General features: G+C 39.8%; 1 protein-coding gene across 4 annotated transcripts in view; it reads right to left on the bottom strand.

The window, feature by feature from the left end:
* Positions 1-27,349, bottom strand: part of LOC140736096 (regulator of G-protein signaling 20-like) — a 120,926-nt gene that overhangs the window by 49,564 nt on the left and 44,013 nt on the right. For all 4 annotated transcript variants that reach the window (XM_073061858.1, XM_073061855.1, XM_073061854.1 and 1 more), the window contains exon 2: positions 10,964-11,097. In XM_073061858.1, coding sequence (XP_072917959.1) covers positions 10,964-11,061 — 98 coding nt within the window. In that variant the 5' untranslated portion in view covers positions 11,062-11,097. The remainder of the gene's footprint in view (positions 1-10,963; positions 11,098-27,349) is intronic.

The following is a 27,349-nucleotide window of genomic DNA, read 5'->3' as shown; positions in this document are numbered from 1 at the left end:
AATATTGAAGATGTCTGTAAGAACCTCTGTTAACTGGGCTGTACAATACCTCGGCATCAACCAGGTATGTTATCATGCCCCACAGCTTTACATGGATTGAACCTGATTGGTGTCTTCCACATATCAGTTGTGATCAGACAAGTGCCCAGGAAATTATAGACCAGTGAGTCTTACTTCAGTGGTTGGTAAGCTGATGGAGAAGATCCTTAGAGGCAGGATTTATGAACATTTGGAGAGGCATAAATGATGATTAGGAATAGTCAGCATGGCTTTGTAAAAGGTAGGTCATGCCTTATGAGCCTGATTGAATTTTTTGAGGATGTGACTAAACACTTTGATGAAGGAAGAGCAGTAGATGTAGTGCCTATGGATTTCAGCAAGGCATTTGACAAGATACCCCATGCAAGGCTTATTGAGAAAGTAAGGAGACATGGGATCCATGGGGACATTCCTTTGTAGATCCACATCTGGCTTGTCCACAGAAGGCAAAGAGTAGTTGTGGACAGGTCATATTCTACATGGAGGTCGCTGACCAGTGGAGTGCCTCAGGGATCTGTTCTGGGACCCTTACTCTTCATGATTTTTATAAATGTCCTGGATGAGGAAGTGGAGGGATGAGTAGTAAATTTGCTGATGACACAAAGGCTGGGGGTGTTGTGGATAGTGTGGAGGGCTGTCAGAGGTTACAGCGGGACATTGATAGGATGCAAAGCTGGACTGAGAAGTGGCAGATGGAGTTCAAACAAGAGAAGTGTGAGGTGGTTCACTTTGGTAGGTCAAATAGGAGAATATACTATTAATGGTAAGTCTCCTGGCAGTGTGGAGGATCAGAGGGATCTTGGAGTCCGAGTCCATAGAACACTCAAAGCTGCTGCGCAGGTTGACTCTGTAGTTGAGAAAGCATATGATGCCTTGGCCTTCATCAATTGTGGGATTGAGATTAGGAGCCAAGAGGTAATGTTGCAGCTATATAGGACCCTGGTCAGACCCCACTGGGAGTACTGTGCTCAGATCTGGCTGCCTCACTACAGGAAGGATGTGGAAACCATAGAAAGGGTGTAGAGGAGATTTACAAGGATGCTATCTGGATTGGGGAGCATGCCTTATGATAATAGGTTGAGTGAACTTGGCCTTTTCTCCTTGGAGCGATGAAGGATGAGAGGTGACCTGACAGAGGTGTATAAGATGGTGAGAGGCATTGATCATGTGGCTAGTCAGAGGCTTTTTCCCCAGGGCTGAAATGGCTAGCACAGTTTTAAGGTGCTTGGAAGTAGGTATAGTGGAGACGTCAGGGGTAGTTTTTTTATGCAGAGAGTGGTGAGTGCGTGGAATGGGCTGCCGGTGACGGTGGTGGAGGCAGATATGATAGGGTCTTTTAAGAGACTCCTGGATAGGTACATGGAGCTTAGAAAAACAGAGGGCTATGGGGAACCCTAGGTAATTTCTAAGCTAAGGACATGTTCGTCACAGCTTTGTGGGTCGAAGGGCCTTTATTGTGCTGTAGGTTTTCTATGTTTCCTCAGGGTGGCCTTCCTCACTGGAATATCATACTGTGCATCAAACTGTGTGTAAAAGACATTCAGCTTATTAGGAAGAGAGGCAAGTTGGTGGTGTGCTGAGATGCAGCAGCCACTCTGGGTCCAATCAAAGGTGTATTTATTCATCCTTTATGTCTCTTGAACAATCACAAGTTGCTGCTGGATACTAAGGACAGCAGAATTATCTCTTCAGTGAGCTGCTCAATAGAGATGGAGCTGAACTTATTAAGTACCAATGTTGTGTTGTCACTTGGATTTGTTGTGTACCATTGTGCCGATATGGTGTGTGGTCCAAAAAAAAGGTGTAAGTGATTGTCTTGGACATTTTTATTGTGATTGCAAGACCCTGTTAGTCATTGGTATCATAGAATACTGGAAGCACGGTTTACTGGTTCACCCGTGAGACTGATGACGGTGAGGCTGCATAGTTTCAGTTGTTATGTACGCAAGGCACTCAATTATTTGCCACAGGCAGCTGTGGAGGCCAAATCTGTATGTATATTTAAGGCAGAGGTTGATAATCCTTGATTGGTCAGGGCATGAAGATATACAGAGAGAAGGCAGGAGATTGGATCAGCCATGATGACATGGTGGAGTAAACATGATGGGCCAAATGGCTAATTCTGCTCATATATCTTATGCCTTAAAGTTCCCTGTTGCAGTAGCCAGCAAAGGAAATGCCAGAGCTGGTTGTATGCCACTGGATTTTGTACTGGGCTGGGGGCTGGCCATTTCTGTCAGTGCTGCCCTCCAGTGCTTGATCAGTGTTGCACTCCTATGCTTGTTTGGTGGAAGAATGAGCTGGACCAGGACAGCTTGAGGACTTGCACTATATATTTTTTTTCTCATTGTGACTGTATATTTTACTGAAATCAAAAGCATACAGTATGTACTATTTGTGCTATGTGCAATGTTCTGTGTGCTAGTGGTAATATGTTTTGCACCTTGCCCCTGCAGGACTGCTCTTTCATGTGGCTATACTCATGTATGTTTGAATGATAATTAAACTTGAAATTTGAGATTACCGTGTCACTATCATTGATGTGCAGGGTGAACTTGTGGTCTGTTATGGTCTGAATACCCTGCCACATGCAGCTCATGTATCTCAGTACATGTGACAATAGTAAACTAATTACTATAGACAGCTGTCAACTATTCTGACAAAGCTGGCATATCACCCAGAATGTGGCAACAGCCTTTCTAACATTCTTCCTTGACCCACTGCAGAAATCATGGTGCACAAAATGTGTCAACAACAGTAAACAAGTGAGGACAAGGTCACGTAGGTCTGCTCATTAGCCTGGAGGAATAATTGCTGCTTATAATTTGTATAGTCCACGGAAAATAGGTGACCAAATATCATTACCTTTGATGTTATTTTCATGCCTTCTCATGTCACAATATTCTGTTATTCCACTAACTCGTCAGTTTTACAAAGCAGAGGCAGCAGTAATCCTGAAAATGATCCTACCCTTGTACCTCTCTTTTTATATAGTCACAGAGCACTACAGCACCAAAAAGGCCTATGAGATCATCTAGTTCCTGCCGGCCTAGTTTTCTGCCTAGTCCCATTTACCTACACCGGACCATAGCCCTCCATACCTCTCTCATCCATGTACCCAAATGTCAGAACTGAACAAGTATCTACCTTTCCACTGGCAGTTCATTCCACGTTCACATCACCCTCTGAGTGAAGCAGTACCCCCTCAGGTTCCCCCTAAACATTTCACCTTTCACCCTTAACCAATAACCCCTAGTTCAAATCTCACCAGATCTTGGTAGAAATATCCTGCTTGCATTAACTCTGTCTATACCTCTAAATGATCTCCCATTATTCTTCTGCCATCCTTCATACGACAGACGTGGCCCAGCCAGCGTAACTCTCTCTCTCGATGCTGAAATCAATAGGCGTGTCGGCAAAGCAGCATTGATCCTTGCTTGACTCTCCTCACGGTTCTGAGAGAATCTGAATCTCGCTACAAAGACCAAGACTGCTGTGTATAATGCATGTGTTATCAGCACCCTCCTGTATGGTAGCGAGATTTGGACCATCTACTCCAAGCAGGAACGGAAACTCAATAGTTTTCACCTGCGCAGCCTTCGCCGCATCCTCGGCATCACCTGGAGAGACAAAGTCCCAAAATCTGAGGTCCTCTCCCACAATGTTCACACTTTTAAGACAACGCAGACTGCGCTGGTTGGGCCACGTCCGTCATATGAAGGATGGCAGACTGCCAAAGGACATCCTCTATGGAGAACTAGCAACAGGCAACAGAAACGTCGGTAGACCCAGCTTCGCTTCAATGAGCTCTGCAAGTGTGACATGAAAGCCTTAAAAATCAACACAGAGTGCTGGGAGGATACAGCAGATGACCGCAACAAATGGCGAGGTACTCTTCAGCAACACCTAGTGCAAGGCGAAAGAGTGATCCTGAGTCAGTTTGAGGAGTGGAGTGCTAAACAGAGAGCACAGTGGACAGCGGACAACAATTCCACGACACCCTACACATGCAGCAACTGTGGCAGAGCCTGCCATCCCAGGATCAGCCTCAATAACCACAGTCGACGCTGCTCGACAAACCAGTGACTACCAGACACACAATACCCATGGTCGACCATGACCAACGGAGGCCACACACACATTCTTCTGCACTCCAGGAAATAATGTCTCAGCATATTCAACCTGTTGCTATAACTTAGGTGCTCAAGTTCTGGCAACATCCATATAAATTTTCTCTGCACTCTTCCAAGCTTATTAGTATCTTTCCCGTAGGTGACCAGAACTACACACAATACTCCAACATATCAACTCCTGTACTCAGAAGCTCCCTTTACGACCCTATCTTCCAGTGGTGCCACTTTAAAGAAATTATGGATCGGTATTCCCAGATACCTTTGTTCTACCACACAGATCAGTGCCATACCATTCATTGTGTAAGATTTACCCTGGTTTGTCCCCTAAAAGTACAACCACTCTTCAACTTTGCCATAGGGTGGCTCTTAAGTAAGAAAATAGAGACGAAGCGGACGCTTGCAGTCACCAGCTCAGATACTGCCACTTCAAGCCTATTGCTCAGATGGAGGATGTGTATGGGGCAAGACTGTAGACACAGAAGACTTGCAGCTAGGGTTGAGGAAAAGAGTAGTCCATTTCCTAATTCCCCATCATGCAAGTTTGAACTTGAATTCTGCTCCAGAGAATTCAGATGGTGTTATCAGTGAGTGATATACAAATCAAAGTCAATGGGTATGCACAATATGCTTAAGATATTGCCAGACATCTTCAAAAGTTTGTACAAAGTGTCTTGGTTATGGGGAAGTCAGTCCCAAGCTAGAGTGTAGCTTTGTGAACCAAAGAACCCATCATTTTTGACATCTCCATGACTATATGAGCTCCAGTTCAACACCCGTGGATACAATGTTCATGTATTTTCTGATGGTTTTGTTTGTGGCACAGACTGAAACTCCATAATATCTAGATGCTTCAGTGGAAGCTTGGTCTTTTGTTATGCAAGCTTAAATTCTTACTATCCCTTAGTCTAGGAGTTCTTCCAGCTATACATTCAGCAGCAGAGATCAGGTCACTGCACCTCCCATTTTCTATTTGTGTGGATATCGTTGCCATTTTATAACATCTTTTGCACAACTTACACATAAAATCTACTCTGCATATCCTACCAACCACTCCTGAGTGAACATGCATAAAATATCCTTTAGTGCACCTGACTGTGCCTAGCATGAGTTGCATAATTAATGTCCACATTTACTGACAGAAACTGACCAATAATGGTGCACACAAAGTACACTGCAGATGCTGTGGTCAAATCAACACGTACAAACAAGCTGGAGGAACTCAGCAGGTCGGGCAGCATCCGTGGAAACGATCAGTCGACGTTTCGGGCCGAGACCCTTCGTCAGGATAATAATGGTGCAGCCCATTGTCTATGTTTATAACTCATAGAAAAACAAAAGGCAAAACAAAACAGAGCAGTCTCAATGGGCCAAATAGCCTAATTTTGCTCCTATATCTTATGGTCTAAATCGTGAAGCACATCAATTAAGAGACAGAGTTCAGAATTTCAGATGGTGACGAGAAGGCGTATAGGAGAGATAGACCAGCTGGTTCAGTGATGTCACAGAAACAACCTTGCACTAAACATCAGTAAGGCCAAAGAATTGATTACGGTGTTCAGAAAGGGTAAGGCAAGGGGACACACACCAGTGCTCATCGAGGGATCAGAAGTGGAAAGAGTGAGCAATTTAAAGTTCCTGTGTGTTAGCATCTCTGAGAATCTATCCTGGGCCCAACATAATGATGCAGCTACAAAAAAGACACAACAGTAGCTATTTTTTATTATGAGTTTGAGGAGATTTGGCATGTCACCAAAGACACTTGCAATTTCTACAGATGTAGTATGGACAGCATTCTAACTGGTTGCATTACCTTCTGGTATGGTGGGGAGGGCACCGCACAGGATCACAATAAGATGCAGGAAGTTCTAAACTCAGTCAGCTCCATCATAAGCACTAGCCTCCCAGCATCCAGAACATTTTCAAGGAGCAATGCCTCCAAAAGGTGGCATCCATCATTAAGGACCCCAATCACCCAGGACATGCCCTCTTCTCATTGTTACCATAAGATATAGGAGCAAAAGTAGGCCATTCGGCCCACAAAGACTGCTCTGCTATTCAATCATGGGCTGATCCAATTCTTCCAGTCATCCCCACTCCCCTGCCTTCTCCCCATACCCCTTGATGCCTTGGCTAATCAAGAACCTATCTACCTCTGCCTTAAATGCACCCACTGACTTGGCCTCCTCAGCTGCTCGTGGCAACAAAAACCCTCTGACTAAATTAATTTCTCCACGTCTCAGTTCTAAAAAGACATCCTTCAATCCTGAAGTCTTGCCCTCTTGTCCTAGAATCCCTTACTATGGGAAATAACTTTGCCATATCTAATCTGTTCAGGCCTTTTAACATTTGGAATGTTTCTAAGAGATCCCCCCTCATTCTTTTGAACTTCAGGGAATACAGCCCAAGAGCTGCCAGACGTTCCTCATATGGTAACTCTCTTATTGCTGGAATCATTCTTGTTAATGTTCTCTGAACCCTCTCCAATGTCAGTATATCCTTTTTAAATTAAGGAGCCCAAAACTGCACACAATACTCCAAGTGTGGTCTCACGAGTGCCTTATAGAACCTCAACATCACATCCCGGCTCTTATATTCTATACCTCCAGAAATGAACACCAACATTGCATTTGCCTTCTTTACCACTGACTCAAACTAGAGGTTAACCTTTAGGATATCCTGCACAAGGACTCCCAAATCCCTTTGCATCTTTGCATTTTAAATTCTCTCCCCATCTAAATAATAGTGTGCCGGTTTATTTCTTCCACCGAAGTGCATGACCTTACACTTTCCAACATTATATTTCATTTACTACTTCTTTCCCCTAAACTATCTAAGTCTCTCTGCAGGCTCTCTGTTTCCTCAACACTACCCGCTCCTCCACCTACCTTTGTATCATCAGCAAATTTAACCACAAATCCATTAATCCCATAGGCCATATCATTGACATACATCGTAAAAAGCAGCAGTCCCAACTCCGACCCCTGTGGAACTCCACTGGTAACTGGCAGCCAGCCAGAATAGAATCCATTTATTCCTACTCTCTGTTTTCTGCTGATCAGCCAATGCTCAACCCATGAGAATCACTTCCCTGTAATTCCATGGGCTCTTATCTTGCTAAGCAGCTTCATATGCAGCACTTTGTCAAAGGCCTTCTGAAAATCCAAATACACCACATCTACTACATCTCCTTTGTCCACTCTCCTTGTAATTTCCTCAAAGAATTGCAGTAGATTTGTCAGGCAGGATTTTCCTTTCAGGAAACCATACTGGCTTTGGCCTGTCTTGTCATGTGCCTCCAGGTACTCTGTAATCTCATTCCTAACAATTGATTCCAAAAACTTCCCAACCACTGATGCCAGGCTAACAGGTCTGTAGTTTCCTTTCTGTTGCCTCCCATGCTTCTTAAATGGCAGAGTAACATTTGCAGTTTTCCAGTCATCAGGTACAATGCAGAATCTATTGTTTCTTGAAAGGTCATTGTTAATACCTCTGCAATCTCTCCAGCTACTTCCTTCAGAACCCAAGGGTGCATTCCATCAGGTCCAGGAAATTTATCCACCCTCGGGCCATTAGGCTTCCTGAACACCTTCTCAGTTGCAATTTTCGCTGCATATACTTCACTTCCCTGACACATTTGAATGTCTGGTATACTGCAGATGTCTTCCACTGTGAAGACTGATGCAAAATACCATTCAGTTCCTCTGCCATCTCTGCCTCTCTCATTACAATATCTCCAGCATAATTTTCTATTATCTACCATCAACTCTCTCTTATTCTTTATATACTTAAACAAGCTTTTAGTATCTTCTTTGATATTATTTGCCTGCTTCCTTTCATAATTCATCTTTTCCTTCCTAATGACCTTCTTAGTTTCCTTCTGCAAGTCTTTGAAAGCTTCCCAATCCTCTATTTTTCCACTAGCTTTTGCTTCCTTGAATGCGCTCTCTTTTGCTTTTACTTTAGCTCTGACTTCTCTTGTCAGCCACGGTAGTGTACTTCTTCCATTAAGAAATTTCTTCTTATTTGTAATATATCTGCCTTGCACATCCCTCATTTTTCACAGAAACTGCAGCCATTGCTGCTCTGCTGTCCTTCCTGCTTAGTGTCCCTTTCCAGTCAACTTTGGCCTGTTCCCCTCTCATGCCATTGTAATTTCCTTTATTCCAGTGAGATACTGACACAATGGAATTTAGTTTCTCCTTCTCAAAATTCAAAGTGAACTCAATCATATTGTGATCATTGTTCCCTAAGGGTTCCTTAACCTTAAGCTCTCTTATCATCTCTGGATCATTGCACAATACCGAATCCAGCACAGCCGATCCCCTAGTGGGCTCAACAACAAGCTGTTCTAAAAAGCCATCCCTTAGACATTCTACAAATTTTCTCCCTTGAAGTCCGGTACTGCTGGTTTTCCCAATCCACTTTCATGTTAAAATCCCCAACAGTTATCATGACATTGCCCTTCTGACACACCTTTTCTTTCTCCTGCTACAATTTGTAGTACACATCCCGACTGCTGTTTGGAGGCCCGTTTGCAATTGCCTTTAGGGTCCTTTTACCCTTGCCATTTCTTAACTCAGCCCATAGAGACACCACACATTCCGATCCTATGTTATCCCTTTCTAATGATTTAATATTATTTCTTATACACAAGGCCACACCACACCCTCTGCCAACTAACCTATCTTTGTGATACACCATATATCCTTGGACATTCTGCTCTCAATGGCAGCCATCCTTTAGCCAAGTTTCAGAGATGGTGACAACGTCATACTTGCCAATCTGTAGCTGAATTTCAAGATCGTTCATTTTATTTCTTAAACTGTGTGCGTTCAGATATAACACTTTCAGTCCAGTATTTGTTGCTTTCTGTTATACATCATCCCACTGGCTCGTATCCTGCCTGTCCCTCCTATCTCTGTTGCACACTATCTTTGATTTATTTCTGTTTTCCCTTTCCTCAGCCCTATCACTTCAGTTCCCATCCCCCTGCCAAATTAGTTTAAACCCTCCCTAACAGCTTCTTTCAACCTACATGATAGGATATTCGACTCCTTTGGGTTCAGCTGTAACACGTCCTTTTCGTACAGGTCGCATCTCCCCAGAAGAGGTCCGAATGATCCAGGAACCCAAAGCCCTGCCCCCTACACCAGTCTCTCAGCCACACATTAATATGCCTGATCATGCTATTCTTGCGCTCGTTAGCACATGGCACAGGCAGCAATCCTGAGATTACTACCCCGGAGGCCCTGATTTTCAGCTTCCTACCCAACTCCATGAATTCTCTCCTTAGGACCTTCTCACTTTTTCTACCTACGTCATTGGTACCAAAGTGTACCAAGTCTTCTGGCTGTTCACACTCTCTCTTCAGAATACTCTGCACCCAATCCGAGACACCCTGAACCCTGGCACCTGGAAAGCAACACATATGCCGGTATCTCTATCATGCTGACAGAAACTCCTATCTGTTCCCCTCACTATGGAGTCCCCTATGACTACTGCATTCCTCATCTTCTCTCCCTTCTGCACCACGGAACCAGGCTCAGTGACAGAGACCCGATCGCCATGGTTGTCCTCTGTCAGATCACCACCCCCCCCCCCCCCCCCCCCCCCACTGAACAGCATCCAAAACGAGATAACAGTTACCATGACCCATGACAGAGCAGGTACAGGAGGCTGAAGATACACACTCGGTGATTCAGGAACAGCTTCTTCCCCTCTGCCATCAGATTTCTGAATGGACATTGAACCCATGAACACTACCTCACTACTTTAGTTTCTCTTTTTGCAGTACTACTTAAATTTTAATATATATCTACTTATTACTGTAATTTACAATTTTATTATGTATTGCAATGTACTGCTACCACATAACAACAAATTTCATGGCATATGCCAGTGATATTAAACTTGATTCTGATTCCGAGTTTACTAATTGATCCATACCTTGCTCTCTGCATCAGTAAACATCAGCATTGCTGGGAATCACAAACTTAGCATTTCTGTACAATTCAATACACAAATACATCTGCAATCTTTACCAAAAATGTCAAATGATATAAGTAAAAGTGCTTAGAATGATAACAGAGCTCATGAAATACCTCTGTAAATTTGGTTGGTTGACTGGCCTAGCAAATTTTATACCACTGAAGTTCAATCTATGCAAGGCCCAAATTATAATCTAATTAGAATGTTTTATCCAAATTACTCATACATTTTCACATGAACATGTTTGAGAAAATGTTTTGTAGGAATAATGAGGAAGGATTAAAATAAGCATTTACTGAAATATCAATGCTGATTTTTTGAATAAACTTAATTACTTGGTTCACCGAACTTTCAGGGGTGACATCTCTTGGATGGAACGTTAAACTGAAGCACTGTCCAACTTTTAGAGATGTACCAAGATTACCATAGATACTTCTTAGAAAAAAGTAGGGACTTCTTCCAAAGTCCTTGCCAATATTACTTCAAATAATGCCACCTAATTAGATTAATCTGCCATTCATGGTTGGCTTTTAATTTGGGTCTTCATGTGAATAAATTATCTGTTCTGTTTGCCTACTAAACACTGACTGTGAAACAGTGTGGATATTTTGATATTCTTCGGATTTGAAAGCTGGTGCATGAATGTACAATACCTTCTGTTTGATCTTTATTATTGATAAAAATGAGGTGTCAGCAATTCAAATTAAAGTTTGATATTTATTTGAACCCCATATTTTCATAGATGCCAGAATCTGTTTCATACATACGTAATTATACTACACCAAATAGACCAAAGAACATACCATGAATAGCTGCAACAACAGCACCAACAGAGACAGCATGCATTTGATCTATGACTGCCAGCAGATTGCGTTGTGGTGAGGTTCTCATTCTGCGACATCTGATGTTTCTTCTCGCTCTTCTCAGGACTTGTACACTAAAATAAGAAATATACTGTTTGCAATTGCTGTATCATTAATGAATAAGTTATAAAACTTCTTTTTCAGCAGGAAAAAGCAGAAGCTCTGGTATTGAATACAACAGTTAATTTCCTAATATGGCACATTTTCAAGCACTTTTGTAGCAAAGAACACGTCAGACAACCTATTTCCTAATATGTATTACATTCAATTTCCTGTGGCATCACATGATATCTTCTTCTTCACTCAGTACATTTACTCGACTCATTTTTCTGTATGTTGAACTTTGCAGCAAATTTTGACAATAATAACCAGATTCCACAAGTGACCTTTCACACAATGAAAACCGATACAAAAATAGCAATTGTTAAAGTATGAGATAGTCTGTTTTACCCTGCTTAAAATAAGGCAGAAGACAAGCAAAAAAAATATGCTTTTGTGTCTTATTGAAATTTGATGTTCATAAGATCACAAATGGGCTCAGTTTGAAATTGATCTGCTGATATTTCCACTAAGGCTTATTAAAACATAAATGATTGAATTTCCTTGGAAATCTTAGAAATCTTCCTGACTTGCCTGTGATATGGGGTTAAAGTACAATATTTGTTGATAGAAATGTCTATGAACATCCACTTGAAAGAGTCTGGCTTCACCATTCAGTCTCTTGATGCACGTTCATGTGAACTGCTATTTAAATAAGATTTAGGCCTTCCATCTCCATTTTAATTACTTTGGTTAATAACTCAGCCAATTGAATGTCACGTCAAAGCAAGATTTGTATTTATATAGTGATTTTCACAATCACAGAAGATCCTAAATACTTCTAAGCCATTAAATATTTTTGAACCCTGGTATAAGTTAGAAATGCAAGCCAATGAAAAGCTCTCATAACGGCAAAGTCAATATGATCATGACCAGGTAAATATAATGATGTCAAAAGATATTATCCAGAATATCAGGAATAACTTTCTTATCGTCTTTGAAATGGTCAACGTTGCTCATATCCTCTTGAATGGGTCTAAATGATGACAACATTCATCAGTAATTTCTCTCTGAATACTGCATTATGATAGTCATTTAACTTTCAATAAAAGTTCCATTGTAATCATAACATTTAATTACTTTGATTTATATTTGATGCAATCTTCGTTTGAAAAATCCCATTCCAGGTTGTAAACTAAGTTGTCATTTCAATGCAACATTAAGGATATAATGACATATGATACTTAAAAATCAAAACACTCAGACTTTTCAAGCTAATCGGTAAACATTTCTGTTTTCATCTCTACTTTAGCAGTAATGTCTATCCTCAACTTTATCAGTTTATAATTCTTTTCTTCAAATACCATTTTCTCAGTGTTGACAATGAAGAGGTTATCAACATATTTTTTTTCCAATTGTGCAACGTTCTCCCTATTATTTGCAGATGAAAACACAAATAATGAAATAAATATTAATAGTATGATACAGGATATTTTTTTCATTTGGGAAATATAAATGAGGAGAGCTGATAATAACAGAAAAATCTCAAAACAGATGATTTCATGAACATGACAAACTTTAGAATGATCTCAAGTGCTGCAGAGTTCTTAGTATAAGAAGGCTACAGATAAAGGATATTGAACACACAAAATGGCAGACTTAAACAATTCAAGTTATAATGTCACCAAATCATATTTTCAGAGGTACATTCTAATAATAGTATTCAATATTGAAGCAGAAAAGCATACAAACCACCAAACATCAAAAATATTGAAGATCTTATAGAAGTAACCAAGATTACTCACCATTGGTGCCTTCACAATTTATATTTCAACAATATACTTCATTTACTAAAGAAATAAAAAATTATGACTTTCTATACATTTGTAGTATTGTCCAGTCCATATCAAGCCAGTCTATCGATAGCGTCATGGAGTTAATACATACCATGTAAAAAAGCACCAATGCCACTATATCTCTTTGAACAGTACACCCTCTAAGTGGTCACTAGGCTGTTACAAAGTACCCAGCCTCTCAGTCCCAGAGGCTGTAGGGCCTTAGATTCTAGACATTCCCTAGAAAACATCTGAGTTGGCTCCACTAATTTTCAGTACATTCTTCAGCATGTACTCATATAACTTGGGAATGTGCCAGGCAATGGCATCTACTTATGGACTTGTACTGGAAAATCAGCAGGTTTTGGGCAGATCAATGTGTTCCACTCACCGAGTTGGTGATTTTCCAGCTGCCCTTGATGGTTGACTTGCTGTGAATACTTGGGAAAAGCTCATAGATCAGTAAATTACCTGTTATTGAAGTTCAGGATAAACCTCAATAAATACTTTTCCAGAGTAAAACAAATATTTTTATCAAGTTGAGCAATTGTCTCTTCCTTATTACAGCCATTTCAAAAGCAGTTGATGTTGGGAGTCAGCCTGACCATGCAAGAAGGATCGGACAGGAAGAGCCCTTCTCGCTGCGAGCCTGGCAGGATCGTGGTGCTTGTTGGTAAGATGTGGGGAGGAAGTATTCTTCTAAATGGGTTTGACAGTGCTCAGGAAACCATACCACACGAACCCAGTGTCTTTCTCCCACAGGGCCTACAGGATGTTCCATGTTAACCACTGCCTAATACACTTGCGGTCAGTGTTTTTCTGACAAGAAGAGAAATTAGGATCTTTGCTTAAAAACTGCCCTGAACAATTAAACCTGCATTCTCTCAGTCCCATAAAACTTCATTATATCCAAGAAAGTGGCCAATTAAGTTATATTTTAGGACTGCTGTAGGATTTGAACCACCAACTCCTGACTTTGTGGCAAGTGTGACCAAATGAGATCAATGTGAAATATTGAAATATTGCATTGTAATATACAGATTATCTCACACGAAAACAAATCAATGTGGCAGTTCCTCATAGTAATAAGGATCTATCTTGAATTCCCATATGGAATATCTTATGAAATTTGTAGAAATAAGATGGAATAGTTGGTTTTATCAAGAAAAGTCAATGGATGAATAATCAAAAATGAATACTGTTCCCTCTTTTCTTTTAGACATCTAACAACTATGGAGATTATGAAATTTGATTTCCATACAGATGTATACTGAAAAAATATTAAGTAATATTACTAACTAGCTAAACAAACAGCACAGTCTTAAATTACCATCAGTGATAGGTACCAACTAACAATCCAATTTATAAACAAGAGATAATCTGAATATGCTGGAAATCCAAGCAACACACACAAAATGCTCCTCCAGTTCCTCCAGCATTTTGTGTATGTTAATCCAATTTATACTTGAATGTATTCAATCCATTGCATTGCCACAACTTTAAATTCATAGTGTGAAAATATAAAAATCAAAAATTATTGAAGATAAAATCTACAAAGCACATCCAGATTCAGAGGCTGATCCAGAATCGAAGTTGAGGTTAAATAGAAACCATCCTCATGTAAAGTTGGTAGATGACATTTGACAGCAGTTTGGCATCAGGATGTATCAAAATGGAATAAATGTTAGTATTTTTGGAAGAATATAGGGGCTGTCCTACTTACTAACCTTTGATTCTACTGCAAGCTTCTGCATCTCTAGTGTTTCTAGATTTCATGTTCAATGGTTCTTGACTTTGCAATATGAATTTAAAAATGTAGCAATGTAATGGAGTCAACACACTCATGTATGAATTGGAGTTTATCTCTGATGTCTATATTGATAATTTAAGCATGCAATATTTTGTTTTGCAAATTAGGATTATTATGTTGTACTTTCTCTGTATACAAATGTGTGGAAATAAAATTCCATTATCTCCATAGACATCAAATGTCAAATGACCATAAGAAAAAAGGGACAAATTCATGTTTGATTATCCATCCCTAGAATGTGACTCTTTTTTGGGAAAATTAATCCTATTGCCCTCTTTTCAGAAACTTCATGAGATAATCCTTATGGCAATTCATAGCAAAGTTGCTGTTTCTATCAGGATTTGCCACAATGATTTGTTTGCATGCAAGACAATCAGAATATATGCTTCCATATGTATGGTTAAGAGTCTAATATTCATCTTATTCAGGTGTATTTGCTACAAAATCAGTAGCTGTGGTTCAAATCCTATAGCGGTTATAAAAGATTTCCTAAGTGGCCACTTCAACGCAGTATTGATTAATGTGTTGTGTTAAGGATTGGGGAAGATTTTAATCTAAGTGCCGTATTTATTTTCATGTACTGTATGTTTAAATAATGATGACATTGCATTCTTTCCTCAAATAACAACACAACAGAATTCTCATGTTGATTGATTTGTTGTGTGTTAGCCCATGCAGTGTGAAATGTATCTGTAATACCTATCCATATAACAATGATGGTTTACAATTCAAATTTAAGCAGGCATTTTCTGAAATAATGATTGATCACTACAAAGGGAGCTTAATCAGACAAAGCTGCAAAATGTTTGCTGAAATTCCAGGTGAATAACTAATGTTTATTTGACCTGTCAGAAAATGTTCACAAATATGTTTTTCCCTCCCTAGTATCTAATCAGCAATGTTCCATATTTGGTTTACTACGCTGTTAGATTTGGTACCTTTGTCAAGTTCAGCAAAACAATTGTCAGTGCTTTCCATCTAAATTACACAGATCCTGACCAAGAACTGAAAATGTAGCAGAATGATTACAAACAACACCAGAAATCACTGCCTGCTACTCTAGATTATGCTAGATCAGAGAATAAACTGCCATGTTCAAGTGAAAATGTTGGCACTGAAAGCTAAGGCAAAGCAACACAATCTTGTAAAGCTGTCTGAATCATCAAGTTACGCAAGAACCAGCTCTCACCATCTCAAGTAAGAACTGAATATTCAGGAAACAGTCAGCAAGTCAAGCAGAATTTGTGCAAAAAAAACAAAAAGAGCTTATCCCCAAGACAAACCTGACCACACCCTATCAGAACTATTTTCTCTGTCCTATTCATGGTTGCCACCCTCTCTGAAACTTAAAAATAACTTGTTCCCTCTTTCCCAGTTCAGATAAAAGATCTTCAACCAGTAATGTTAACTCAGTTTCTCTTACTACATAGGCTGTCTGGCCTGCTGAAGACTTCCAATATTTTCTGTTTCTACTCCTAACTTCCAACATCTGCACGTTCTTTGATTTCCACTCAGGTTTTCAAACTTTTGCATTTTACTAGATATAGGACCAGAGCCAGTTGCTGTGTGTATTTAAGGTAGATACTTCTGTTTATTTTGTAATATGATTGTAACTACATTGTGGGGTTCATCATATTCTAATTCATGTGTAGTCTTAAGGTAACTCTGCTGGTACTTAAAGATGGTATATCCTAGTAGTGCATAAAACAAGGAGGTCTTTGCCTTCAGTATGAGAAAGTTCCTCTCACCGGACATCTGAACAAGATTAAGAACTGAGCTACTACTGTGCTTTCTTGTAGATATCATCTTGTAAATATCAGCATTTTTCTGTTCACTATTCTTACTAATTTTTGTAAGTTTTGATATTTGATGCACCTAATAAACATCCTTGCACAAAAGTGCTAAGTGACTCCAGCCATTTTCTCTCATGGTCATAACCCACATTTCTAACTCTCCACTGTTAATCTCAGACAACTGCAACATTGTTCCTCCTTATGTGTGACAGGATGTTGCTGCTAACAAGATAATGAAGAAAGTCCACAATTATTAATTTCTAACATTTTCATTCACCAGCTGATTGCTTGTCTACAATGATGATAACCACTCTCCTCAAAACCCCCATCCTAGCCCTACATAGTGGAGGCCTTCTACCACAAGGAATGGAGACTGACATCACCACCACATAAGTCATTTGTCAGGAATGGCACAATCTATTATGTTGTCAATAGACCTTGTTGACTAGGTTCCAAATATGCCATGTGCAGGAAAATGGGGTTAGTTTCATGGTCAGCAAATAAACCTTGGGCCTGTTCCTGTGCTGTACTGTACCATGTCAGATGTAGGGCAAGACATATACGTGGCCACATTTCACAGTTCCAAAGAATAAACAATGCCACATTTTGGCTATGCCAAACTATTCCACAGTTACTGAAAATTAAATTGCAAGGCTGAATAATACAGAAAGACTATTACTGTAATTTATATAAGGGAATTGAGAGTAGTGCACACAAGTTACACATGATAAAAAGAAATGTGGAAAAGTAAGCTCTGAGAAAGACAGAAGAAATGGTAAATAGTAGAGACAAGTGCATAGGCAATAGAATGCAAATGAGTATAAAAGAGATTTTATATTTAGTAGGAAGATGAGAAAAGTAGACTATTGAATAGTGTTCAGCATAAAAGAATTGCAATGTTGTCATGCAAGACAGCCAGTAATTACGACTAAGGGACTGTTGGGCCTAATTTGAAGAGCAATGGATTAGATGCGTATGGAAGTTTTGCTGCAACACCACAGGTATTTTGTAAGATCATACCTGGAGTACTACAGACACTTTTGTTCTTACTTGAAAGAAGTTGTTGAAAAATAGCTGCTGAGATGTAAAGGGGACCTCAAAGTGATATTGTTGGTAGCATCCTATTATTACTGTTACCATCAGGTAGGAGATACAGAAGCCTGAAGGCACACACTCAGTGATTCAGGAACAGCTTCTTCCCCTCTGCCATTTGATTCCTAAATGGACTTTGAAGCTTTGGACACTAACTCACTTTTTTAAATAGACAGTAATTCTGTTCTTGCACATTTTTAATATCTATTCTATATATGTAATTTATTTACTTGTTTATTTATTATTATGTTCTATTTTATTTTTTTTCCTCTCTGCTAGATTATGTATTGCACTGAACTGCTGCTGCTAAGTTAACAAATTTCACATCACATGCTGGTGATAATAAACCTGATTCTGAAATGGCTACTCAGGATGGTCAGGAGGCAGAGACTTCTCATCAGGGAAGATTTTCCTGCTGAAACACAACACCCTATGCTGAGATCTCTGATAAAGTCTAAGAGTTATAGACCACTAAAGCACAGAAACCAACCCTTGGCCCATCTATCCATGCCAGCCTATTTTTATGCCTGGTCCCATCTACCTGCAACCAGACTATAGCCTGCCATACTGCTCACATCCATGTACCTATCTAAACTTCTCTTAGAATCAATGTAGAATGGATTTATAAGCTCAAGCTTTCCTACGCTGTCATCATGGAAATACAGTGAATACTACTTAACCACTTAATTGGGACACAGCAGAACCAGTACTTTTGTGTCCAAATAATTGGCCGCCCCGATTAGCCAAATTTTCTTGGAAATAGTTAAAAAGATATATAAAAAGACTAGCTATCATTTAACTAACAAATTCTGTATTAGAGGAAGCTTTTCACTCAGAGAGTTGTTGGTGCGTGGAATGCACTGCCTGAGTCAGTGGTGGAGGCAGATACACTAGTGAAATTTAAGAGACTACTAGAGAGGTATATGGAGGAATTTTAGGTGGGGGGGGGGATATATGGGAGGCAGGATTTAAGGGTTGGCACAACATTGTAGGCCGAAGGGCCTGTACTGTGCTGTACTATTCTATGTTCTATGTTAAATTCTGTATTTAAATAAGATACAGAACAAATTAGAATACTGTCAATATTACTACAGTACTATAAAACTGTGTATTTCCTAAGTTATCGATGTATGTTTATCAATGAAATAATCAATGTAATTCATCCAATGTATGCTTCTGTGCTCTTTTGACTGACTGTAAATGAACAAAATCAATGCAGACACCCAGTGCAGATAATGGACTGCCTTCACACAATGGTTCCGACGATTGCATCCTCCAAATCCTCATTTCATAGTAACATTCAAGATGATTGTTGATACCTTCAAATTCTTTGTATTTCCTAACATGTTGAAGTTTTCATTTTCAGTCCCAGCTGTTTCTGAAAATTCCATGCCTGAATGCTTGAAACCACAGTGAGCAGGACAGTTCTGAATTGTCTTACTGCTTATTTCTCGCCAACTATCAGTGGCAAAAATCATTATTTTTTTGAAGACAAATGCACAGTACTGACACTAGTTAAAAACTCTCCATTCCAAGCATGTTGTGGTACCTAACAGCCACACGAGTACAAGCGACTGGCGCTAGTTAAAAACTATTTGGCAACAGTTTCCTGTCCCAAATAAATGGCATAGTGTCCTAAATAAATGAAAGGTATCCCTGCTATTTTCTCAATTATTTTTTGTTCTTTAAGAATTGTCTCAAGTAAGTGGCTGCATTGATTAACTGATGGCTACTCTGCCTACTCCCCGGCCTTCTCCCCATAACCTTTGATGCCACGTCCAAACAAAAATCTATCAAGCTCTGCCTTAAGTACACCCAATGACCAGGCCTCCACAACTGCCTGTGGTAATAAATTCCGCAAGTTCACCACCATTTGGCTAAAGAAATTTTTCCGCATCTGTTTTAAACGGACACCCTCTATCCTGAGGCTGTGCCCTTTTGTCCTAGACCGCCCCCCCCCCCCCATCTGCGGGAAAGATACTTTCCATACCTACTATGTCTAGGCCTTTCAACATTCAAAATGTTTCACTGAAATCCCCCCTTATCCTTCTAAATTCCAGTGAGTACAGTCCTGGTGATGTCAAACTTCCTCAAATGATAATTCTTTCATTCCCAAATCACCCTTGTGAATCTCCTCTGAACCCTCTCCAATGTCAGCACATCTTTTCTTAGATAATGATGCACCATCAACAACTCTCTGAGACATGAGGCGAGATATTGGCTTTTATTGACTGGAAGAAAGAACAAGCAGCAATTGACCACCATGTTACATCCTGGAGACTGAGGGCAGGTCTCAGGCCCCAATCGCTTTTATACCGGGGTCTGTGGGAGGAGCCACGGTCAGTGGGAGGAGCCACAGGAGCAGTCAGCGGGGGGGGGGGGGGGCGGGCGTGTCCAGACAGGTAAATGTAGTTCACCACAGATAAGGAGCCCAAAACTGTTCACAATACTCAAGTAAGGCCTCACTAGTGCCTTATAAAGCCTCAGCATCACATCCCTGCTCTTCTAGACCTCTTGAAATGAATGCTAACATCATATTTGCCTTCCTCACCACTGACTTAACCTGCAAATGAACCTTTAGGGAGTTCTGTACAAGGACTCCCAAGTACCTTTGCATCTCACAGTTTTGAATTTTCTCCCCATTTAGAAAAAAGTCTGTACGTTTATTTCTTCTACCAAAGTGCATGACCATGCATTTTCCAACATTGTACTTCATTAGCCACTTTCTTACCCATTCTCCTAATCTGTCTAAGTCTCTTTGCCGCCTACCTGTTTCCTCAACACTCCCTGCAGCTCCAGCAATTTTTATATCATCTGCAAACTTGGCAACAAAGGCATCTGTTCCATCACCTAAATCATTGATATACAATATAAAAAGAAGCAGTCCCAACACCGAACCTACAGAACACCACTGGTCACTGGCAGCCAACCAGAAAAGATTCCTTTTTTATTCCCACTCACTGTCTCCTACCAATCAACCAATGCTCTAGTCATGCCAGTAACTTTCCTGTAATACCATGGGCTCTTAACTTGGTAAGCAGCCTCATGTTTGGCACTTTGTCAAAGGCCTTCTGAAAGCCCAAACATACAACATCCACTGCATCTCCTTTATCTATTCTACTTGTAATTTCCTCAAAGAATTCCAACAGGTATGTCAGGCAAGATTTTCCCTGAAGGAAACCATGCTGACTTTGTACTATCTGTGTCACCAAGTACTCCATGACTCTAACATTTTCCTAGCCACTGAGGTCAGGCAAACTGATCTATAATTTCCTTTCTGCTGCATTCCTCCTTTCTCAAAATGCCTCTAACCTCAATCAGAATTATTCTTTTGCTCTTGAAATAGCCCTCCATAAGTCATACCTGGCCTTCATGTACAGTCCTAGTTTATCAACCTTGTATGCCACAGATAGCCCTTAGCAAACTATGAATCTCCTGGTTCATCCATGGCTTTTGATTCAGTTTCTACAGTATGTTCTCATCCTCACAGGTTTTAATGAACTCAATGGCAACTGTGGCATAGTCATTAAGACTTGAAGATGAATCCCTGAATACTGTTCAGTCCACCAACTCAATTTAGTCCTCTAAGCTCACCTGCGTCTCCCTTGCCCATACCTTCTCGGTCCTTTCTACTAGTGCTGTGGTCTTCAACCTCTGCCTGTATTCAGAGAGTAGTACAGCCAGGTTTCAGACTTTCCCAAGTGTGAGCATGGGATGGCAAGTAAGCATTCTTGATGGTAGTATAACAGTGGTCCATTGTGTTATCTCCTCCAATTCCACAGGGTGATTGTTATTTAGGGACAACTTCAAGCTGACCAAGATAAAATCCTCCAGTATTGTGGAAAAAGCATCAGGGTGCTCTGTTTCATGCCAGTTGATTACCTCACTCAGTTCGTTTAGAGCCAGTTTGACATGGGCCTGAGGTGGAATATATACCACTACCAAGATGATAGCTGAAAACTCCCACGGCAGATAAAATGTATGACACTGGATTGCTAGATGTTCCAGGATGGGTAAGCAGGACTGGGACATTTGTGCACCATGAGGAGTTGATCATAAAGCATAGCCCACCACCTCTGCCATTGAAAAACTCAGCAGTCTTATCTCAGCAATGAATCGTGAAGCCAGAAAATTGTATTGCTATATCCACAATGGAGGGCAATAGCCCAGTCGACATGAAACAAAAAACAAAACAGACTCTGATGTTCCTCTAGTACAGTAATCTTACTCTGTGGTCTTCGAACAAAGTGGGGATTCCCACACATTGACAACTTGAGTCATCGTTTTCCAATCTCTCCTTATTGTAGTCCTGATGGTTATCTTTCTTGGTATGTGTCTCAATGAGCAGGACTCTCTGATATATAAGTAAATCTTGGAGTTCTTTCCCTCTTCCCCAAAGTCTCTCTCCTTCTCCATGGTACTCATGGTGTATGATTCTGCTACCTGGCTGCATCAGGGAGTATGACTTTAAGGACTGACACATTCCTATGTGTCCTACACTGCAGAAAAGTTATAGAGCAGTGGAAATGGTGAGCAGCTTCACTTCCTGCGTCTCAACATCTCTGACAATCTATCCTGGGCCCAACATATTGATGCAATTACAAAAAAGACACACCTGCAGCTGTATTTCATTAGGAGTTTGAGGAGATTTAGAATGTCACCAAAGACTCTTCCAAATTTCTACAGCTCTACTGTGGAGAGCATTTTGACTGGTTACGTTACCATCTGGTATGGAGGTGCCAATGCGTAGGATCAAAAAAAACTGCAGAAGGTTGTAAACTCAGTCAGCTCCATCATAGGCACTAGCCTCCCCAGCATTCAGGACATCTTCAAAGAGCGATGCCTCAAAAAGGCGACATCCATCCTTAAGGACTCCACTCATCCAGGACCTGGTCTCCACTCATTGCTACTATCAGGGAGGAGGTACAGGACCTAAGGATACAAACTCAATGTTTTAGGAACAGATTGTTCCCTCCACCATCAGATTTCAGAATGGACCATAAACCCATAAACTCTACCTCACTTTTTACTCTGTTTTGGCACTAGTAATTTTTATGTATTTCTTAATGTAACTCAGTCATATTTTATGTATTGCACTGTACTGCTGCTGCAAAACAACAAATTTCCTTACATATGTCAGTGATAGTAAATCTGATTCTAATGCTGATTCTGAGCTCCAGAAGCTCATTCAATCAAGAAGCATATAGGTCCCACCTGAGTACCTTTTAAGGCATGCTAACATTTGGTTAATTTCATAGTCTTCTGTGAGATGTCCTGAATCAACTGAGCAGTAAATACAACGTCCTGCATCAACAATGGGTCCAATCAAATTTCAGGGTAGATATGCATTTGTTACATTTGGAGTAATGGCATAATTCATATAACTCTTTCCTGGACAAGAAACCTATCCTATGAAGACCATTTTAGTAAGTATTGACCTATATTTCCTACAATTCTGAAAAATTAGGAAGTATTTAATTGAATTTTATAGATCATGAGAGCATTTCGACGGGATAAATGCTGTTATGATGTTTTCTATATAGTCTCAGGACAAGGAGTCAAAATCTTAGATGGATAAGAATTTCTTCCCCCCAATTTGTGAAACTATCTGAGAAAGATGTGGGTGATGCATCATAAAGTATATTCAAGGCTGAGCCAGATAGAATTTTGGCTTCATTGGTTATCCATTGGTATTGAGATAGAGAAAGGGCCATGATCATTCTGAATTGCAGAGTAGGTTTAAACAACTGAATGGCCTACTCTTTTTATTTTGTATGTTTCTTTTTGATGACATACTTCTGCAGTAATGATAGAAGCTATTAAACAGATAAAAGACATGTGGAAGACAGGGACTAGTTTGAGTTGAAAAGGACGATAATTATACCACCATACGTCTCATACTTTCATTGGATGTATAACCATTGTTTGAAATGATAACTTTGTTTGGCCATGCATTCATCCATTATGGTCCAGTGGACACTAGGAGTGTAGCTAGATAGATTTTTGGACTGCAGAGAAGTCAAGGGGAAAGAGGTTGGGGGGGGGGGGGGTGGAATTCAAGCATGAAAATTGGGTTAAGGACTACCATCGAGATCAGCTATAGTCTTAGTAAATGGCAGAGCAGGCTTGAGAAGACATAAAGCCTATTCCTGCTTCTCCTGCTTATGATATAATTCCAGTGTTTCAAAAAAGTTTATTGAACTTGCTCATGTGATCAAGGTCACTGAAGACAACAACAAATCCTGTCTCCCAAAACTACACTGACAGATTCATATATTGCTGTATTTATACACTTTATCAGTTTTGTATCAAATGCTGTCATAAATATATCCCATGAAATCCTCACACACACTTTTTGTCTGAGTTTCATACATGCTTCCTTTAAAGTCTTCTACACACTGCCTGATATTCAACCACAATCTGCACATCTCAAAAATATAGTCACCAGCACTTCCTTATCTCCTGCACGAGAGGATGACACACAAGTGGTGCAGCAGTAGCAGATCAGCAAGGGAAATGTTGGCCAATCAGCTCATTAAGCTGGTGGAGAGAGCATGCACTATTATTGTTACAACCATCATGTAGTATATGAACTGTACTGAGGAAACAAATTAAAATGATAACATGAATAAATCTAATCCTCCTCTTTAAATTCCACTTTTCTCTTATCTACAGATTATATGAAAGGGATTTAAAAATGTCACAATTCCATGGCAGTCTATCTTCTAGTACTGAACTGAATGCCCTTCCACATTAAGGCAACATTCATAATCCAACCAGTACCACTCTGACACTGCCAATTTTATTTGTAGCTCGCCCAGACAGACACAACAGGCTGGTGTCACTTGAGACCTAGCCTTAATATCGTACCTATTGCTTCTTCCAGTGCCAGTGAGTGGCCTACCATCAGAAGAGCATATACTGTATTGATAGTTTTAAACAAGGATTTATGAAAGAAAATTCAGATATGTTAAGCTTACTGCAGTTTTCTATGGATGTAACTTGTAAAACAAGAAAGAGCACTAGATGTGGTATTTTTGGATTTTCAGAAAGCCTTTAACCAAATTTCACATAACAAAATTAAAACACATGGTGATATGGAATAATACATGGCCATGGATTGAAAATTGTTGACATACAGTAAACCGAAGAAAGAAATACATGGAAACCTATTGGGTGGCAAGTATGTTAAGTAGTGTGTCACAATGTACACTTATCACTGAAATGAAGAAAGTGAATTTCACATTTCTGAGTTTATCCAATTAAAATAAAAACTGGATGGGGATTGTATGCTGTGAGGAAGATGAAGAAAAAAGTTGATTTAGTGTGCAAATATATGGCAGATGCAGTTTAATGTGGGCAGTTATGAAGTTATCTCCATTTGGAAAATCAGAAAGGCAGCATGTTATTTAAGTGACAATAGGCTGGAAAATACTGCTGTACAAAGGGGCATGAGTACCTACTATGTCAGTCACTGAAAGCAAACATGTAAGTGTAGAAAGATATCTAAGCTCAAAGGTATTAGGTATATGGGAAGGAAGTGAGAATTTGGTATTGAGGTAGAGGAAGGGCCATGATCATTCTGAATTCCACAGTGGGTTCAAACAACTGAATGGCCTACTAGATAGATAGATAGATAGATAGATAGATAGATAGATACTTTATTCATCCCCATGGGGAAATTCAACTTTTTCTCCAGTGTTCCATACACTTATTGTAGCAAAACTAATTACATACAATACTTAACTCAGTATAAATATGACACTTCTGCAGTAATGAGAGAATCTATTAAACAGATAAAAACATGTGGAAGACAGGAGTAGTTTGAGTAGAAAGGGATGATCATGATACTTCCATTGGATGTATAACCATTGTTTGAAATGGTAATTTAGTTTGGTCATGCATTCATCCATTGTAATTCGGTGGATACTAGGAGTGCAGCTAGAGAAGGATTTCTGTTGCGTTGGGATAAGCAAAATTTGTGGTTTATTCTTCTTCTCTCGTGGAATTCTGAGAAGATGGTAGTGCAGCATTGCTGGGAGTTAAAGCACTAGCATTGTGTTATTAAATAGGAAGTTCCAGGAAATACACCAGTGGCAAGAGAGATGGACGGATAAATTTTGGATTCAGAAAGATCTTTGCCTTGATGGAATTTACTGGTCTTGCAGCTGGCAAAAGTCACCCATTTGGCCTAAAAGGGAGCTCTGGCATGTTGAGTCTGTGTATTTTTCAAATCAGCATGCAGCTCTGAATTGCTGGAGGTGTATGGAACAAAATTTTAAAGTAAACAATACTGAGGGAGGAGGAAATTAAACATGCTGCTTTGTTCTTGCTGATATTAAATTTCTTAAGGTCTGGAACAGCACTCATCTAGCGAAGTGGCGAGAATTCAACTTACTCTGTAGATAGTGAAGAGGATTTTCAGAGTGAGTCAGCTGAAGTTAAACTATGGTGATTCAGCTTTAACACCACTTTGCAGCCACAAAGTAAGGGTTTCTTTTTCTTATCACACTGCAAAAAGCATTTCCTCGCATTACTTCTTGCCTGTCTCTTTCTTTCCCTTTTCCTTTTCTACTGTTGTGCATCAAAGTGTCTACTTAATGTGAATGTTGTAAATTTGCCCTCAGAGGACATATCTGGATAGACTAGAATGCATCTCCATGGTTTTATAGTCTGTGGAATTGTTGCTTCCAAACATCAATGGTCTAATCAATATTATTATGGGTGTTTGCATATCTGTCAATATAAAGATATTCTCTTTTACATGGATCCCTAGTATCAGGAATCAGTTATGAACGTGTGGGATCTTTTCCTCCATTAGTTTGGTACGGCAGACAAAACTTATTGCCAGAAAATGTGTATGTTGTGTCAGCACTTTAGATATCAAGCATTGATGTAAGGATCTTCCGTTAGCAGTCACAACCTACTAGGTTATTTAATGAATTAGAGCCTTCACAATTCTTATACTACATATACAGACATCATTATCATTTTGTGCCATGTTGTACAACATGGGCGATTATGGCCGTATCTATGACCATGACTTTCTTGGTAATTTTTCTACAGAAAGTAGTTTGCCTTTGCATTCTTCTGGGCAGTGCCTTTACAAGACAGGTGACCCCAGTCATTATCAACATTCTTTAGAGACTGACGTACACAGTAGTTATCCTTTTACCATCAGATTTCAGTGCATCCCTTGAGGAAATCTGGAGGTGGATAATTAAGAATCCAAAACGTTTGCAAATCCAAGAATCCACTCAGCATGTTATTTGGTACAAAAGGAGAAAGGTTAATATCCTGAAAAGTTAATATCCTTCATCATTCCCCAGATGTGACATGTCAGTAGCATCAGTCTAAAATAATGCTGAGATGAAAAATAAACATTAAAACCACTGTTCTGGTCCAGCATTATTATTACTGCTAAGACAACAGGTTACATATTTCTGAAACTGCATCTTTAGAAAACAAAGACTTAATCCTGAAACAGAATCATCTCCCTAAAGATTCCAGCTGGATATGCCTTCTCTTGTCTTTGAGGCACATTAAGCTTCAGTACAGTTTCTCTCCATCTGCTCCCGATTATGCAAGAGGCTCACTGGAATAACTACTTATGTTTTGATTTTGGCTCCTAAAGGAGGCAGCTCAATAGATATGGAAATTTCAAGCTTAACTTCACCTGCAACATTCTGGACAGGAAACAGAACTTATTATCTCTGATCAATGAATTAACATTAAGGTAAAAAAATGGATTCCAAAT

This window comes from Hemitrygon akajei, chromosome 11, assembly GCF_048418815.1.
Source record: "Hemitrygon akajei chromosome 11, sHemAka1.3, whole genome shotgun sequence".
Lineage (NCBI taxonomy): Eukaryota > Metazoa > Chordata > Chondrichthyes > Myliobatiformes > Dasyatidae > Hemitrygon > Hemitrygon akajei.
This window is presented reverse-complemented; position numbering and strand designations above follow the sequence as displayed.